This window comes from Lonchura striata, chromosome 4 (genome assembly GCF_046129695.1).
Source record: "Lonchura striata isolate bLonStr1 chromosome 4, bLonStr1.mat, whole genome shotgun sequence".
NCBI lineage: Eukaryota > Metazoa > Chordata > Aves > Passeriformes > Estrildidae > Lonchura > Lonchura striata.
In genome coordinates, this window is record NC_134606.1 from 63,701,023 (window position 1) to 63,720,970 (window position 19,948).

At 37.4% G+C, this 19,948-nt stretch overlaps 1 protein-coding gene across 4 annotated transcripts in view; it reads left to right on the forward strand.

The window, feature by feature from the left end:
• The window catches only part of DCLK2 (doublecortin like kinase 2), a 79,516-nt gene that overhangs the window by 31,112 nt on the left and 28,456 nt on the right, over positions 1–19,948 (forward strand). For all 4 annotated transcript variants that reach the window (XR_002466417.2, XM_021541480.3, XM_021541481.2 and 1 more), the window contains exons 3-5: positions 14,497–14,599; positions 16,901–16,999; positions 18,279–18,326. Coding sequence is in view for 3 of the 4 variants with exons in the window: in XM_021541480.3 (XP_021397155.1) it covers positions 14,497–14,599; positions 16,901–16,999; positions 18,279–18,326 (250 nt within the window). In the remaining variant the exon portion in view is untranslated. The remainder of the gene's footprint in view (positions 1–14,496; positions 14,600–16,900; positions 17,000–18,278; positions 18,327–19,948) is intronic.

Genomic DNA, 19,948 nt, shown 5'->3' on the forward strand with positions numbered 1-19,948 from the left:
CAAACAAAGAGTTTTGTAACAAAAAATACTGTTACAGCCTTCTTTTCACAAAAGACAAAAGAAAATCCTGTCAGGGAAACATCTATGGAATACTTAGAAATAGGATGAACTATAGATTCCTGGAGCTGCAGTTAACTTTCATATGGTGTTCTAAGCAGCAGTTTCAACATGGTGTTCACAGAAAACAGATGGTTTCCAAAAACTAATTAGGAATAGAAAATTCATTATTATTATTATATTATTATTATTTATAATTATTATAATTATTTATAATTCCCTTCTTGGGGGTCTGTATGTCCACTAGAAGTATTTTTTTAGGGAGACTGAGGACAGGGAGGAAAAATATTCCATTGATTCCATATATGCTTTCTAGAAAACCTTTTAGTGTTATGCCTGTATTTTGGGACTAAATGAGCCACTTTGCTTATTATGCCTCAGACGTTCTACTTACAATTGGACTGAAAAAGACTACTTTTAATATCAAATAGATGATTTGTAACAATAGAATATATTTCTCTAGTAATTTTTTTTAAGGCAGCTGCTAAGACAGGTTGTTGTTTGGAGGAGGCTTTGCGAGTCAGGCAGGTGTCTGCCAGCACACCTCAATACACTGCAGAGTGCTCTGTAATGCCAGTCCTTTTTAATAAACCACTGGAGAAAAGGTCACAGTAAAATGAATCAAATAACTATGGTTGGAAGTGCTGAACACAGACCAAAAATCAAGACTCTCCCACTGAGTGAATCTGCCAAAAGTAGCTGGGCTTGGGTTCTAATTTTGAACAGTGAATCAGTTGATCACTGACAGGGCCCCAAGGAGCTCTGCTTGGCACACATGCTGAAACTCTACCCAGAGCTAGTAAAAATAACATATGTTCCCAGAAGCTGCTTAGGAAGCTCTTTAGGCACTGGGGAATATCTGCAAAAGCCTTAGACCTTGAGAGTAGAAATAAGGACACCAATAACCTCCATAAGGAAGGACTAGTCACCACAACTATTACTCCTGCTTTAGCAATAGTGGCTAAATGGATTAAGGCTAATACTGCTGAATACTGCTGTAAACAAGTGTAAGAATGGTTAAATTCTAACTGGGATTCCCATGTGGACAGAAATTCTCCTGATTTTTAAGAAGAATTTGTAAGAGCAGGAAGTGCAAAAGGAATCCTTTAACAACCTACCTTAGACTTTTATGGTCTATATTATCTCAAGGCTGGGGATATTCCAGCATTTAAAGAGAATGTCAGAAATCACAGCTAAGGAAATATTTTCTGCTCTTAGAGCGTATGATTCTTGTGGTCTAAGGAGAAATAGAGTGACAGGAATTCAGGTGTTTCTGATGCAAGGTACCTACAAAATCTTAGTAAAATGGGTTTGTATTTTTTTTTTAATCAGCTTCTTCGGGATCAGACAACTAACTTTGTATTAATCCATATGTGTAATGGAAGTTAGCAGGAAGAAAAAAAATAAGAGAAAAATCCCTATATGTGCTTTAATTATGATGCTTCTCCATACATTGTGTACTTTATGCAGATGAAACCAATGAAATCTTGACCTGAGTGAAGAAAACAGGAGTTTAGTTTGGTGCCATGGTGCCGTGTTATTATATTTGTGGTCAGAAGTGTGTGACAAGGACAACCTGTGCAGTGTTTCCTTCAAAGCCTGTGTAGTGAGCAGATTCAGTACCTGCTGCTGATGTGCTACTGAACAGAAGCTGGTGCTGCTGCTGGCTGCATGAAGTTGTGTTCTTGAGCTATGAAGAGGCCGCCCATATTCCTTTTATTGTGTTGTTGCAAGCAGACTCTGGTGCACAGTGTGCCTTTCTCTGCCACTGCAAACCCAGGTGCAGGCTGTGGAAGGAGCTATGTTACAGGCCTCCCTTCTGCATGCACTATTCTTATTAGAGAATAAATTTTTAAAATATTTAAATACCCCTTTAGGCTCTTTATGTCATGAGCTTATGTGTGCTTAGTCTTGGTGAGGACACTGCCTTTTAGGCAGTGTGTTTTGCAGATTAATCCTGATGATGGTAATGAAAAAGCCTGTAATCCAAACATTCTGGAGTTACTTGCATGGGTATTTCCATCAGCTGCAACCATAGGTGTGTTTTGATCCAGACTGAACATCCTGATACCATTCTCTGTAAATTGTAGTATTCAGCAAAAACATCAGTGCTGGAGCTTGGATTTGGGCATACTGAGGTGGACCTTGATTAATTCCATTTGTAGAGCTGTGATGGAAACACAATTAAAGCTACCAGAGAACCTTGCATCTACAACTTCGAATTCTGTGCAAAATAACAATGCAGTTCACTTGCTGAGGCTGCATTTGCTGTTCTTAAGTACCACAGAGCAGTTTAGGATTGGGAACACAAGGAGCACCCTCTGTATCATTGAAGATGATCTCCAGTCACTAGCTGTGTAGCACTGCAGCCCTCATCTGTTCTCAGTTTTGCTGTAAACTGAAACGTAGTTTTCATTTTTATCTATATGTGTGTTTTAAGTAATGTTTCTGAAAATCCTCTTTCATCAAAATTGGAAACAGATTTGATAGATGCATAAAGATGTTAAAGCAAGCAAGTTAAACAGAAAAAAAAAAAAAAAAACAAACCTCCAAAGAATGGTGAAGCAGTGGCTATTTCATAACTACTTTTGCTGATATGGCAATATAACTTTTTTTCTCATTAATCTTGAATAACCGTTAATTAAATTGAATAATTTTTGCTTCCACTTCCATAGCCTGATCTTAGTTTTTAGCTTGAAGCAGATGAGGTTTTCCTTGTTGTTTGTATTTGTTTATTTAGGCAGAAATAGGTGATCACTGATTTCTAGACTAACTAGCTTTTTACATTATATGACTTGGAGTGTGAAGAGATCCTACTGCTGCATTTGCTGTTTTTCTGTCTGTGAAAAAAATGTAATCAATGCAGTGAAAATAATGAGGCCTGATACATGGTGTGTTTAGCACCCTGCAGACAAAGTATGATGAAATGCTTCATGAACTGGTTATTTAACAAGAAAAAAAAACAAACCTGAAATTAACAGAAGTACCCCAATTCACATTTATTACTGTATTTAAATGCATTTCAGTAATGTATTAATACTTCTAAAGTGCTTTTTAGATAGAGGAAAAAAGGGTTAATTGAAAGAGCAGTCCTCTAACAAAAAAATACATTTAGTGAACTTTGGCTTTATTATTGGAAAAGCAGAAACTTGGGAGACTGTCAGTTTAGTAGTAGTTATCTTGAACAGAATTTTGGAAAAAATAGCTTTTGCCAGACCACTGAAAAGGTTTGGTCAGCCAGAATCTCAATATCGTACAAATCCAAATTTTGCACTGGGCCTTCCATTATGTAAATTTGCTTTAAGAGTCAAAAGAGGTTTGTATTGCAAGGAATAAACATATAATTCTGTGTAAATACAGGGAATATTTGCTCTTCAATGAGTCCTAGGAGTGTGGAAGACCATATGGATTCAAGTACTGTCAGCTATGAGTGGAAGAAAGTGAAAAATTCTTTAAGGGTGCCAGCATTGCTTTCTGAGCAGAGCCTTCAGTGTTGAGTTTCACTGTTACTGATGTTATGGTTTTAAGATTGTGTTTGCTCCAATCTACACTTCATAGTTCAGTGTCTTACAGAAGGAGGAAGCCTGGAATATATTCTTAAAGTTTCTTATTTAAAAAAATTAAAACATAATAAAGGTTTTGAAATGGATCTTCAGTAACAATCTATGGAGTCTTGTTCCTGGTCTCTGAAAATTTATTTCCAGAAAGAATTAATGATTTCTGAGCTAATCATTTCTAAGCTAAACGGACTTCCTCATGCATTTCAAAAGCATCTCTGTGTGATTGATACAGAGGTCCATAAAACATTATGATGCTGCTCAGGTGCTTCCAGTGTTCAGCAGCATTTCTCATGTTCTGATTCAGCAGAAACAGTCATCCAGACTGCTTTAGAGGCTTTTAATATTTAGCAGCCTATTGCTGAATTATGGCCCTCTAAGCATCTTTACCTTCTGGTCTACTCACTCTTCAACTAAAGAAAAACCCACACTGAGTCAGCATTTAATTCAGAAAAGTACTGAGACACCTAAATCCTCTGCCTAACTCACCAAAGCTGAGTTCCAATCTGCTAATAGCAGTATAGCAATGAAAATATTGTGGTGTGATCTTAAAATGAGCCTCAGCAGATGCCACTGAAGTCAACTGATTGATAAATGGCATTTAGCACCTCTGTTCTATGCTCTTAAATGATCTAGAGAATTGGGCAGGGGTTTAGTTCTGTGTTCCATTTTGCTTTTCTTCCTGAAATTTTGGAAGTTTGTTAAAAGGAAGAACTGAGATTTCCAGATATTAAGAAGAAGTGTGTGTGACATTTTGTTGGGTTTTGCTTAAAAGACAAACTCATGGAGACACCTTTTATTCTGGTCTGTTCTTTTGTCAGTACTTAAGGTGTATTTTTAATTCATTTGCTGTCTGAATGTGAAATCAAACATGTTTCCATGTTTTCAAATGTGTTTTACATCTGTTTATCAGCTTATTAAAGCAATTCAGAAGCAGCAGCAGACTTAGAAGTAATATTGGTTGAAGTTGGGAGCTAATGAGATTCAACTGGATCTTTGAAAGCCAAACTGAAAAGTAGTTTCTATTTCCTTTGGTACATGAAATTTTTGTCACAGTTTTGAGCCTCTTATGCTTTTATTAATCAGATATATCCTCATTTTTCTTACTTGATGCTCCTAGCCCAGCATAGCTGTTCCAGTTTTTGTGTACAAGTTGCAAGTACAACAGACCTCAATAATTCATGACAGGCAAAGTGGAGTAAGCATGGAAGTTAATTTTTTGAGCACAAAATACCTCTGCACTTTATATAGATACATTTTTACACAGAGTTCCAGTCCTTTCATCTGTTAAATGTCATTGTTTGAAATGGTGCATAGAGAGATGATCTAGAAGCTGAATTTTCTTCCTGTGCAATTAACTGATGAGGATACTTCAAGAATCAAATATCATTAAAAGCTGTGTGTGCTGTTTAGCAAGCTATTAGTACTGCAAGGTAATATTACAAAAATATATTTGTAATATTACAAAAACCAACCTGTAAATTTAGTACAGTTGTTGTTATGCTGAAACAAATAGAACACTAAGTAAATAAAGTGTCATAAGGGCTAAAATAATGTTAAATGAACAAAACTTAAAATACATGTGAAAAGCACCTTCAATCTGTGAGGAACTCTATGGATTTTATCAAGGCTTGTTGTTATGTGAAGTAGTATCTATGAAGGGAACAGGATTGAGAGAGAGACCTGAATTTATAAGGTACCAAAAGTTTTTTCCTCTCCTACTGCAGTGCTATGAAAAACAGCTTTGAATGACTGCAAGATGAAACCCTTGACACAGGAACTCAGAGAACAATAGATTTTTTATATCTCTACATAACTATTAAATTTCAGTGAAGCATGCATTTCAACTAATATTTTGTGCCTTAGAATTACTTAATTTTATTTTTGATAGGATTTAAGTAGAAAACTGAATTTAGGAGCTCCTGCATGAATAATTCAAGCCATAGGAAAAACATAGAATCACAGAATTATCAATTGAATGGCCCTTTAAAGGTCATCTAATCCAACCCCTCTGTGAGAAGCAGGGATATCTTCAACTAGATCAGGTTGCTCAAAGCCATATCCAACTTGACCTTGAATTTTCTCGAGGGATAGAACACCCACAGTCTTGCTGGACAACCTGTTCCAGTGTAAAACTATAAATCTCTCATTTAAACCTTAATGATTCATGAAAAATTATTTGTACCTGTCATCAAAGGACATTTCCAGATTTATGCCTTTTCTTTTATTCTTTCTGCACTGGCCAAAAACTGAGTCTGAATTTCTATTTGTCTGTGGAAAAATAGTTCTCATCTAAAGAGCTGCAGCTTTTGTAATATCTCCAGGAAATTGTCTGCCCATAAACACTGGAAACTTAGGGTTGCAATAGGTTATTGATTAATGCTGCAGAAACTCTTCTGATCTAAAGAACCAAAAAAACCCCAAAGTACATAGAATATTTACCCATATAATTTTGGGGGGTTTTAAGTTTTCCATGGTATGTGGATACCTTGTTTTTCAAGTAGGATGATTAGCCAAAGGCATGATTTCTATAATAGTGAAGAAGATGGGGGCTTTATGGAAAAAAAAAATTGTAAAACTTAAATTTTAACTGCTTTATATTGTGGAGCAGGGTGTCATGAAGTCAGTAAGATTTGATTAAATTGGTTGAACCAGATATCTGTCCTTAAATGTGCCCTTTTCCTTTTAATGTTCTTTCATAATACAAGTAGCTTTTATTTTTAGCCTAGCTGCTTGGTGATGAGATGGAAGGTTGGCCGTGTGAAGTCAGGTGCTATTTTTGGCTCTGTATTAGGCTTCCCAGTTATGCCACTTCAGGAGGGAATCTGTTATGTTGACTAGTGAGCTGGTGTGATTAATGCACCTATGGGCAAAGATATCCTTGTGTTGTGACTGGAAATCCTCTTGTTTGTTTTTCTCTTCATACACACTGGATTATGTTCACAGTCACAAGCTGCACTTGCTAATTTTCTGGTTCCAATTTCCACTTACTGCATGTTTAGTAAGGCTGTTATTTCTTTGTGTAATTCATGCAACTGAGAAGCATAGCATTAAGTTTCACTGTTTAATATACAGAAACTATAGACTCTTTTTGAAATAGCGGATAAGGCTGAGGTAATGGTTGTTCAGGGGTGTTTTGTGTTATAGAGATAGATGAGTTGTACAGAGTGATTCAAAATTATTCAAGATTTCCAGAATTTTTGTCCTTTTCAGCTGTTATTTTCTGATATTTAAATAGCTGCACATTATCAGTGCAAAGGCCATTTTGCAGACAGATCGGTTTTGCCCTTTGGAAAAAGTGGTGAACAGATCTTGCCAGGAAGTCCTACTGCACTGGAAGTCCTTAAGAAATAGATACATGTAGGAACTCACTTTAACTTATGCATATTCCTACAGCTTATTTTTCTTCCTGTCATTTCCATTGCAGTGAGGATGATGTGTTTGAATCACACCCAAATGCAATCTTCCATTTCATTTTCAGAATTAAGTTTTTGAGATGTTAAAAAAAAATTCAAAAATATTTTTGAAATTGAGAGTAAAAACTAAAATGTGAGATGTGCTTTGTTCTGTCATCTGTTCCCAACAGCTGTGGGGCTGTGGGAGTTGTGGTGACCTGACTAGTCTGTTTATTCAGTATTTCTGCATTGTCATACTGTAATAGGCGTTTCCTGGGCTTTCTGCCAGACTTTTTCTGTTTACCAGGCAGCAAGCAAAGATTTAACATTTCTGTTTCCTTTCATACTCCTTAGATTCCCTGTGGGAAGGAAGGGCTTGTCTTCTTTTTTCACTGCTGTTCCTTGTCATGGAGTATCAGTGGAAAGAGGTTCATTTTCTAATGGTGGCTGTAATTATGTGACACAGCCACCGATTGAATAGTCATTTAAGAAGGTGACCTGGAAGAATTGCTCTCATTAAGGTCTTTGTTTCAATTTTTCCCTCTTTTTTCTGTTTTCCTAAATAGGTTAACAAGCTCCCTTTATCCAAGGCAGACAAATTCAACATTTATTATTAGGAACAGAAAACTTCATTTTTCTCTCATTGCTGAATTTGTTAAACTTGAAGGACAAAACAAAAGGATGCATGGTGCCAAACCTCAAATATCTTGTGGAAGCTCTGATCTAGAAATCAGATTAATTTCATAGTTTATTGCAGTGTCCAGCAGAGTTGAGGAAGCCCTCAGACCTTTCCCAAGCTGTGGTTGTGCATAGCTTCATGAACGTGAATAATTTCATTGACTGCAGTAAAGTTTAAAATTAACCAACAGCATGGGTTTAAAAGGGAATTTTAGAGTAAGAATAGACCAAAAAACACAAGTGAATTACTTAAATTAACTACAGAGATAAAGGACCTTTAATATTCTCTTTAATATATGAGGCAATTTTGCTGGTCAAGTAATGAATTCTAAATTTTGCAGCAGAATTGATAGTTTGTATTCTTTCAGCACGATCTGATCTGTTACTGTATTTCATGTTTTCTTTGCAGACAAATAGTTGTGCATTTGAGCCTCCGAAATTAAGAGGCATTTGACCTAATTCCAATTATTTCCAGAGAACAAAGGAGGGAGTTTTGTCCCTTCTTGTCTGCTAATGACCTCATGGAAGTTGACTGTTGGGGAAGTTACTGTGGTGCCCATAGTCCCCATAGCTACAGCCAGCAGGAAAGGTATGGGTGTCTAGAGTCTTACCAAGCTCACAGTTTTATGTCTTCAGACTTCAAGGCTCTCCAGCCTACCCTAAAGCTGTTTTGGTCAGATTTGCCCAGTCTCTGTAGCATGTGAGCTCTGCCAAGCCTTAAGTCAGGGGTTAGCAGTTTGCTTACCCTTCTCTTGGTGTTGTGTAGTTTTGTGCACATTGGAAATTCCCAGAGGGATTCTGTAGTAGAGCTGTCACAGAGGACACACATAAGCTGGTGAGGAACAGAAGATTTTGTGAGTGTCAAGTGCTTCTTCATTACACCAGCAGGAATCTTATCAGTCTGACCCGATTTTCTGGGTTTACTACAGATCTGATACAGCAGTGGGTTTTGTTGCTGTTCTTGTGAACAGTGTGGGCTTCTGGCCCTTGAACAGTTTCCTTTTTTTGCCTGCTCCCAAATTGCTTAGCATACTTGCCTTTGATACTTTTTTATGTCTGTGAAGTGAAGAGGTTGTTAATTTAAGAAAGAATACTGGCAATTACGGTATTTTTTTGAAAGGGCATGTTATGGTCTCATTGGTTTGACTTTTCTCAGTATTTCTTATTCCTGGGTGTATTCTAGCCACCCTCACTTAAAACATGTCACAAAACATGACTCAGGATAACCAGGCAAATAGCTGCCATAATTTAGTACTGAACTTCTTGTGTGCCTCTTGGTTAGTTATGGAGGTCATTGATGGCTTAGTAAGTAGTTGAGAATATTGGCCAAACATGCCCCCTTTCCCTCAGTCAAGTTATTCTGAGAAAGGGCAGAACCAAAGAGAATTTCCAATTTAAAAATTCTGTGTGAAAGTCACAGTACTCAGTTGGGAAGGGTGGGAATGCCCTTTTCACCTTCCTTTTTGAGGTCCTGAGGCTGCCCAGAGGAAACTTCATATTGAAAGTTAAGCCTGCTCCTGTTGGTGATGGAGCTGAAATGGCAGTCAGACTACTGACTTGTTTGTGCAGGAATGCTTTCCTTCCCTGCATTTTGCACCATTAACCCTGGAAATGTAAAGCTGGCAGCTTCAGAAAACACTGCAAGAATTACAATAAGTCTGTTTGGCAGTGAAGAGGAAGTGGCAGTGCTAAAAGTATTTCAAAAGAGGAAACAAAAATGGTGATTGCAAATATGACCTGACTGGTAAAATAGACAAATATTTTACTGTTGCTTACTCAGAAAAAAGTTGATGCAAGGAGCAAAGGACAGAACTGCCAGAACAGCAGAGTTATAATCAGTCCCAGTCAGAGGAACAGTATTTCGTACAAGAAATGGGGAGATCCCTCACACTTAAGGCAGTAGTAGGGAGATTGTATCTAGATTTGTCATGCTGATGTTTAAAAAATGATTCGCATTTTTTTTCAGCATTTTTTTCATGGAGAAAAAACCCCACTGTAGTCCTTGAGTAATTTCAGCCTCAAATGCCTGTCTCAGCTGCTGAACTGAAAATGCATTCACAAATCCAGCTGTTGCTGTGCATGCCTGTTTTCCTAGTTTTCCTTTTGCTTTATATGTTCTGTTCTTCCTTTTTAAAATATTTACACAATATCCTGTAGATACAGATATTTCTTCCATTGTTAAAACAAATACAAATATTTCTTGTATCTTTTACAGTTTTGATGTTTTAGATCCATTTTCAGCTGCTGCTGAGAATTTGTCGTCCAGAGAAGCTTTCCCCTGACAGGGTGTGGCTCTTCAGGCTTAAACTGTGCAGTCCTGTAGCTGATTACTTAAATGGAATCAGATGTACTAAATTAAGATGAACTATTTGTCTTTATAGCCTTTCCTTCTATGTTTAGAATTAAGCACATTTGTAGAGCTGGAATAAAGACAGTTTACCCAGCAAGCTGCTGGCTGGGGCTGTTGATATATAATCACAGAACTCTGTTTAGTGCTACAGATTTCAGGGAATTTGAATTTCCAGGAATTTTTCAAGTGTTTATAAAACCTTCTTGGCTCCAGTCTCTCTAAGTATTTTTCTTATGGAGATTGGAAGTAAAATATTTTCTTGATAAACGTTCATTTTTTGTCCATTGTATCTTCATAAAGGGCAATCAATAAATACATTATGAATTCTGTTTATAAACAGTTGATCATCATTCATGTTTCTTCTGGAGGGGAATGTATCTTCTTTTTGTGGCAGTAAGGATTGATGTAAATCACATTTCAAGGCATGTGTGGTAAGTGGAAAGGGATTTCCATATGGATGACAATTTGTATGTTCTAATTCAGTCGCTTGATCTGACTGAAGAAGTATTTATTTGAAAAGAGCAAACTTCTTTGGTTTTAAATATTTGTCAGAAACATAAGCCTATTTTAGAAGGTAAATATGATGGGTGTTTGTGACATGAAAGCACTGCACTAGTAGACAGCAGTGGATCAGGAATTTGACTTTTCAGAGATGTGTTTTACTCCCTTCTTTTTCAACACCTCATGTTTGTGGGGTTTTTTTCTGCATTTAAACCACATTTTTTGTGCTTTTAGCTGTGTGATTTTGCATTGCTTTGACCAGTAACTGTCTTACAAGCTGTTGTTAGTCATGACACTCCTGTAACCGTGCATATTTAGTCAGATGTACCTCTCTAAGAGATCTCTTTGTGTTTGTCAAAAGCTTCATCCAATGTCTCAAGATTTCATTCCTTCAGTTGGGGTCTTTTTTGAGCCCATCAGGAAGCAGGGATACCCTGAGTGGTTTGCATGTGGTCTCAGAAAGCTGTAGAGAGAGAGCAAGGGAAAGGATTCTGAGGAAAGGACTGAGTACGAAACCAGTCCAGGCTTATGCACATGTTCTCCACTCTGCTGTGTGTAGAGACATATTTTGAAGAAAAGCAGTGCAGCAAGACAACCTGAGCAGCCTTGAGTTGTCAGAGGAGCACCAATGAGTCATTTCTTGTTTTAATGGAAGGGATAGCAGTGGAGTTACCACGTCACAGGCAATATTTGTCTGGGAAAGTGTGATGTATTCAGAAATAATAGGGTTTAACCACATTATAAACGTGTTAATTTAAACATGCAAAGTTAACAGAAAAGTGCTTTTAGCACTAAGTGTGACAAAATAAAGAGTGGATAATACTATGGATGGATAGTGGAAAGAGAAGCATCGTTATCATACACTAGTTTGAAAAACTAAATCTTTGTCCCTAACTTTCTGGAATACCTGATATCCTATTCATGTATATAGATTCTACTGCTAATGAAACTTAGAAAAAAGAGTTTTCAGAATTTTTTGTTTATAAATTTCTAAACTGATTACATGCTGATTAAAGTAATAAAACCCCCTCTCCTATGACCTAAGTTCAGATATTCTATGGAGTGGAATTATGTGATTTGTGATTTAGACCATGGTGGATTTGCAGCATGTGAAATCACATGCAAACAAGTTAACAATATCAACTTAATAATTTCTTGAACACTGAGTAAAAAGCTTTCATCATTAATTGCTGTGTATACATTGATTTTAACTCTGTAGGAGATAAAGACTTCATTTTAACACAGGTTTGCACCTTGAGAAATCCTCCCTTGAGTTTATGACAATAAAAGCCTAGAAAAAAATACCTATTAGGTTGTACTTTTAGAAAAATGCATTTCCATTAATTTAATTTTGAAAATGCTTTCCTCACTTCATGTGGGGTGATTTGGGATTGGTGAATTCTAGCAGGTCTTTATTCTTCATTGCATACACTTGTTCAATACTTTTTTCATTCTTGTGTATTTTAGGTGTAGCCAGTCTGGATTATTTGTGGGGAGAAGGGGGACTTTGAGTATTCCCTGCTGGAATATAGCGAGCATCTGAGTAAAACTTTCTCATAGCTGTGTTTATCTGGCTTTCAGTTATATTGTACGTAACACTTTTTACAGTAAGGTGAATACTTTTTACAGTAATCTGTCTTGGTGTGTGACTGACAGGTGAGAGTCACTCGGGTGAGGCACACTGTGTGGGAGCAGGTAGAGGCTGGCCTCAACCTGAACTCCAAGATAAAAGTGCTGTGTCTCCACCTTCAGCAGCTCATCCCATCACTGGCACTCAGGATTACTCCTGTGTATTTTTTGCCTGGGGAAGCTCTGTGTATATGAATATGTGAGGAAGGATATGTGGGAATTCTGCATTTCTTAAACTTGTTTATTTGTTCCCATTCCTAGTAGCCATTTTCAGCAGATTTTCTGGAGCATTTTTAAGGGTGCTCCTGTCATCTTTTGTGCACAGATCCGAACCTTACTCTGTAGAATTGCTCTGCAGACAACAAAGGGATGCTCCTGCTTGCAGTTATACCCCTTTGTGTTTCCTAGACTCTGACATAAAACCTGTCATTATTTCCTCCCTTACTCTCAGTTCAGTTAGACTGGATGGGTTAAGGGGTGAGGTGAGGAGAGGCTTTCAATCAGAACAGAAAGATTAATTTTAAGCACTGCTAAACCACAGCATTTAACTCCAACCTGCTTGAAACAGCACTGCAAGGGCATCAGGAGGAGTGGTGGGCAGGCAGAGCTTGTGGAAATGACTCCCAGGTTTAGGGACTTAGAGTGTGAGCTTGCACCTCACAGAACATCTGTGCCCAGGTCCTGCCAGTGCTGCTGTGCTCTGGATGTGTGTGATGTGTTCTGGAAGCTTTCTTGCAGCTTTTCCTGTTGACTCGGTTGTCGGATTCTGGAAATCTGTGGAAATGATGATGAAGTCCTCTTGGTTATTAAGCAGAGAGGAATAAATCCCAAGTTAGCAAAAATTTGTGCAGCCTTTTGAATCCAGTTTTTGGTGCTACTTTGGTTAACTAAAAGCAGCAGTTTCAGGCAGAGCTGAAAATCTCTCTCATCAATGAGAGCAAACTGTCCTTGCATCAGGAAGGTGACAATAAGAGGATTTTGGTGCTGGCTGTGACCCTTTGGCTGTGTGACACAGTGGCACAAATGCTGGATGCTGTGAGTGGGGCTGCTGAGGTTTTGGCTGCTCTCCTGGGGGAGCTGCCATGACAACCCCACTGCTGGTGGGGAATGCCCTGCGCCGGAGTTCCTGCGGCGAGCCTGGAGTCACTGGCATTCCGAGTGGCTCTGGAATATTGCAGGCACCAGAGACCCCTGCCTGTACTTCTGCCAGCGTTTACTGTTATCACAGTGGGTGAAATATGCAAATGGTGCTAACAGGTAGCTGGGAAAGAAAAACCTGATTTCTCTAAAAGCAGTTTTTTTAATTCCTTCTTTGGTTTCCTTCTTTACCAAATGATTTGAACTTTTACTTCTAAATTTCACATGGGCATGCAATGCTAAATAAAAAGGAAACAACTATACATTAAAATTTTAATTTGTTTGCATCTAAAAAAAATAGCTTCTTACCTGCAAATACTTGTTTCCTTCACAAGGGAATTAAAATGAGCGGAATTGCTTGTTATGCCTTTTTGGTTTTAATTGTTTTGAAAGCAGACACTTGTTCCTTCACAAGGTGATTTTTATTGACATTTGAGGACAAGATTTTTTCATGATATTTGGTTTTGTGTTTTTAGATTATGTCTAAACCATCTTTTCTTTCTGGTATTCTGATCCTTCTTGACAAACAGTGCTTGGATAATATCATTATCCAAGTAGCATTGTTTCCCAGATAATTAAGAATAGACAACTGCAAAGAGCATGGCAGGGACTCTATTTCTCTATTTTCTTGAATATGAAATACCTTTTAATAAAAAGGGGAATTATTTAATGATTTTTTTTTTAGTAGGACATTAGAACATGTAAATTAAATGCCTCAGAACATAAAAAAAAAACCAATTTGCAGATGCAATCACTTTAATTCAACAGATCTTCCCACAAGCAATAATGCAGTCTTAATACATGAAGCTTTGATATTTGAATAGTGTTTTCAGATGTTCCTGTCAAAGCAATGTGTGTGTAGTTATAGGCAAAAGTCATCAGCATGCTTATGTAACTATAAGCAAAAATGCTTATAAATGTAATGCTTAATTTAGAACCTATAAGCAAAAATGCTTATAGTTTCTAAATGTAAGAGTTTTTGAAGGTAAGAGACAGTCATATTTTACATTCTTGGCCTCGATATTAACTGCACTGCTAGAGAGCCGATGTACTGGGGAACTGGAGTGCTTGTATTATTGCAAATGAACATTATGATATCTCTGTGAGAAGGTAAAGACAAACTTGTTATTTGTTGCTGTCTAAATCAAGATTTAGTTTTGAAAGTAGTGCATGTGTTTATTTTGCTGTGCAGGTAACGTGCTTGCAGGACTTCTTTGGAGATGACGATGTCTTCATTGCGTGCGGGCCGGAGAAGTACCGCTATGCTCAGGATGACTTCGTGTTGGATCACAGTGGTAAGACTGCACATCCTGAACCCACTCAAATAGAAAATTCTCCATCCCATTCCCCTGTTCAACCCTCAAGAATGGTGTGATTCAGGAAGATATACATGGGAGGATGTTTTCCTATGGATAAAAAAGTTTTTTCAAGCCATCATCTGGATTCTGTAAACCTGTTAAAATGCACCAACAAACTTGATCCAAATTCCTGCAGAATAGACACTGTCCCTAAAGTTACATGGAAAGCAGAATTGAATTATAAAACTTTCAGTCATGGATCGAATGAATCTAAAACCTGTTAACGATGTTCACTTTTGGCATCTGTAAGATAATTTCCATATTGCCTTCTACATTACATTTTTGAAAAATCTTGTATGTAGCCATGCTCATTTCAGTCTTGAATTACCCTGCCAGAAAATTTACACACTCCAGTCTTATCTGCTAATAGACCAAGTGTTGGCCTTGTATTTATTTTGAGGTTATGGGGGATGTTGGGTAGGGAAGGAGGTGAGACAAACTGGGACCTTGTGCCCTCTTGTCTGCCTTGGGCAGTTCATGAATTGAATTTGTTTATGAAAGTTGTTTTTCTGTAAAGAAAAACTTTGTAAATTCAAGGAAAAGGCAGTCTTCTACCAGAGAATTTTGGACTTGTCTTGAAATATCAGATCATAAAGATGTTGGGGCTTTTTCCTCCATGTTCAAGGAACTATAGAATGGGTTGAGCTGGAAAGTACCTTTAAAGGGTCTATTTAGTCCAATCCCTGGCAATACCAGGGAAACCTTCCAAAAAAAGTGCAGGTTGTTCAGAGCTCCATTGAACCTGACCTTGAATGTTTCCTGGGGTGAGACATCTATCACCTCTCTGGGTACCCTATTCTGTAAGTGTTTCACCTCTTGCCCAATAAAAAATGGCTTCCTTATATTTAGCCTGAATCTACAGGTTTTTTACTTTAAAACCATTCTTCTTGTTCTATCATTACAGGTCCTACTAAAACATGTTTTTTTTTCTGTCTTTATTGTTCAAGCTGTAGAAACACCCTGATTGTCTTTTATAAAAAAAATTAATTTCTTGTAAAGAAAACTTGCCCTGGCAAGAGTAATCAGATTATTCCACAGGAGCTTCAGGTTGTGAATGAAGGATTTTAGGTTTTTTTCAAATAAAAACAACAGCACCTTCTGTTCCTGTAATTTTTATTGACATCATTATTTCATTACAAAATGCTCAGTTGCAGTGGGAAGTATAGATGTATATCTACCCACTGGTCTGTACATTTGGATGGATGGAGGATTCAGCTACCTCCCCTTCTGCTGTTCTTGCTAGGGTGCTGCTTTTCCAGAACTGCTTGATTATGTTGAGTCAATTAGTGTGGAGGTGACCAAAAGGGTATTTTTTGACATAGTTAACAGCTAAAAAATTACTTTATTCTTATGAAGGAATGGAAGAGCATGGTTGTATTGACTCACAATGAAAATCCCAGTCTGGGCATAATCCCAATTTCCCTAGCAGGTTTTAAGGCTGTAAATTTGCTTTTCCCATTACACAAGCCACAGACTAGTTGAACTCATTTCCTTGCCTTTTTCTCTTTCTTTCCTTTATCTCTTCAGCTTTGGTGCTCCCTGCTTCCTCTAGTAGCACTGGGGGTCTTTATGGATAAAAGCATGTTATATACATGACTAGCAGGGCATGCATCTCAACTTATTTTTTTTTATGATGACATGGCATCCTAGTGATGACATTGTTCATCAGGGACAAAATGAGGAGAGAAATTTATGATCCCATTTGCTATCGATGCTAACCATAGGAATAAAATGTTACCAAAATGGCAATGCATGTGTACTCATTGATTCCTTTCCCACTGAGGTTGTTATTTAATGATATGAGCTGATGGTAAATGACAGTAGTCTGTTGTTTCAGCCTTCTGGAAACAATTGGCATTTTTCACCTGTTCAAAAATTGGTCACAGCATCAGTTTATTGAAAAAGAAGGGAAGCACAGCTGCCCAGTATGGAAGTGCCATTACAGCAGGAACCTTGGCATCAGCATATGTACAAACTTGAATTGTAGTAGCAATCCAGCCTCAAGACATGAAGAAATATTATCTGCAGAATGTCACATACAGTACTGTGTAGCTCAAATGGGTTTTTATGGTGAGTAGGTGAGAGCTGGGAGATGGTCTCACAGCTGTGTTTGACTCAGCTGGGCAAAGATGTTTAGAAAGTGCTGGTCATTTCCTGGATGACAAAGTGCCACAGTGCTGTGTGGAGGGAGCACTGAACAGTTGTCAAGACCCCTGACAGAGTTTGCTTGCTTTGTAGAATGTCGGGTTATGAAGTCTTACTCCCGCTCCTCTGCCATGAGGCACGCTGCATCCAAAAGTCCAGGACCTTCACGTCGGAGCAAATCCCCTGCCTCAGGTACTGCTGCTAGGAAAGAGCTGAGCATGTCAAATACACAAAAATTAATTTTTTTTTCTAAAGGGGTGAAGAAACCTGTTGGCTCTGTCTATAATACAAGTGTTTCCAGAGGGGTAAAAACCCCTTTTTTCATTTTGTCTCAGAGATTTAATACTAATCTAAAATAAATTTGCAATTTTTAAATTTTAAATCCTAGGAAGAAACATGGTTCCTGTTTTATAATTCCAGGCACATGTAGTTTCAATTTATGAACATTGGAGTAACTTCTGCTAATTGTGCACTTGGGATATGTTTTCAGCATGGCACTTGATTTTCCTGAAAACTATTAACTGCAGGGTTATATATGTGGTTAAATTCATGTTATTGAACTAGAGTATACCTGTAAATTTTGAATTAGAAAAGTTTCCCCTATATTAGCCAAATACTATCAGATATACAGGCCTTTGCTGGTTTAAGTAATTTTAGGAGCTGTACTATACTGTGATTGATGATTAAAAGATAATTTTTCTTCCTATGCTTCTCGTCATTTCAAAGAGAAGTGTTCACATCCTGTGGTGATTTTGCTACTAGTTTGGCTGAACACCATATGTTCCAACCATTTTATGTAAATAAAGGGAGAAACTTGTTTTTAAAAAAAAAAAAATTAACCACCGTATTTAATTTCTAAATACTTCCTTTTCCCCTGAAATCAATCTATTGAATATGTAAATATATGATATGTAAATATATGATATCATCTTTCATATGTAAATATAATATATGCTCTTTTCTGAATGTGTGTGTATTCAAAACTGTGACATGTTCCACATTCTCATCTCCACATTTGTTTTGCTTAATTGGTGCTGGTTAAAGTCATTTTATCTTTGGGTTTTTTCAAAGTGGAATATTAATAATCTGTTTATAAAGGTTGAATGTTTAACTGGAAAGCTTCAAAGAAGGATTGCAGAAAAATGTATCATGAAGGGCAAATTTGGAACTGATCTACATTTCATTCAATTCTTTTACCTCCAGTGAGATGATGTAGAATATCTATCAGCAGTGAATTTTATGCAAAGTATTTAGATATCAGTGCTGTCATTCCTGTACTTATTTTTGCTTAGGCCCTCTTTGGTTTGGTAAATTTGAAAAATGTATGCAAAGGGTGTGGTATTTATCCTTCTATTTAGTTGGCTTTTTTTTTATCTTTTATTTACCTTTCTTCCTTCCGTGCATGTTCAGAGCTGTTTAATAACTTCTTTCCTTAATGTCTTTTTCCTTTGTGTCAAATATATGAGTACAGTAAAGAGGGGTGGCCACTCCAGTGCTCATTCTTCAGCAAAATCCCCAGGTGAGCCATTACTATTATGGCAATATGTCACTAGTGTGTCTCCTCCCTCTCCTTTTACCTGTATTTTTGGTGCTGTATTTGTGAATGTGTTCAAGTTTGAAAAACATTTTGCACTGGATGAAACACAGATGTAATGGTTGTTGGGTTTGGTTTTTTTTGGTGTTTTTCTTTGTTTGTTTTTTTTTGTTTGTTTGTTTGTTTGGTGTTTTTTGGGTTTTTTTTTGTTTTTTTTTTTTTGTTGTTGAGGTAGATAATTTCAGTGAAATAATGCTTTTCAGTTGTTGGATATCCTCTAATGGTGTCAAAGTTAAATTTTAAAGGTGTAATTTCACTACAAGTAGAGAGCGTTCTAAGGAGCAATACATTTGCATGTTTATTATAAAGCATATTAAAATAGAAAATTTCAGCCAGCAAAAAGACATTTCAGCCAGCAAAATGGTATGAGAATTAATGAAAAAAGCAGTGCAAAACCATCTCATATGTTTCAATTTTATGTGCAATTTCTTAGTTTTCTTATTTTTCTTGTATTACTTCAGTCTGAATTCTACAAAATCTGAATTTTGCTGAATTGCTGAACCTTCAGTTCCAAGTCAAAGCATTTGTGAAGCAAGTAACATACAAATTGATTAGCAAATAAATTGAGCCTTTGGGTCATATTCAGAGTAAACAATTTAGAAGTTATTAATGGATTTTTAAGTTTTAAACATTCCAGTGTGCCAAACATGTAGCCTAACATGTACTACTTCAGAATGACAGAAAATTTGGGTTTTTCTTTTCTGTGTATTCACTGATATACATGTGGAAAGCAACCACAAAATAATTTATGCTTAGAAAATAGATTAAAAAAGGTAAGTTTGGCATACATAGGGAATAACCAGCAAATCAATGGCAGCAGACAGATTTGTGCCAATACAGATTGCTGGGTTATTGAGTGAGGGAAGAAAAAAAAAAAATCTGCTGTCTGAAATAGTGTCATGGTTCAACCTCAGCCAGCAACTACAGGCACTTCCTGACTTCTCTGCTGCAGCAAGATGAAGGAAGTGAATTGGAAGGGTGAAAGTGAGAAAATTCATGGGTTGAGATATGAGTGGTTTAATAACTGAAGTAACAATAGTAATAGCAACAACAATGCTGCAATGAAAATCACAAAGAGAGAGAAATAAATCCCAAGAATGACAGGAGATTTGAATGAGCAGCTGACTGATGCCATCCTGTCCCCTCTGCCCAGCATTCCCTCTCATTTTAGTGAGCAGGACACTGTATGGTCTGCAATATTCCTTGGATCAGCTGGGGTCAGCTGTTCCACTGTGTGTCCTCTCATCTCACGAGGAGCTGAAAAGACCTCGCTGCAGTGCAGCAGCCACAGGAACATCCCTGTATTAGCAGCACTTCCCAACACAAATCCAAAACACAGCCCTGTGCTATCTGCTGCGAAGAAAATTAATTGCACCCCAGCCAGAGGCAGCACAAGCAGTTGACAGACTCCCTGTAGGTGCAAAGCCTTTCCATGCAGAGGGGCCCAGTGCCAGCTTTCCCTGTTGTAGCAGCTCATGTGCAGTGGCTCTCTGAAGGCTCTTTCCAGCTCTTTCCAGCAGGATCCTCGTCAGAACGAGCTGTGTGCT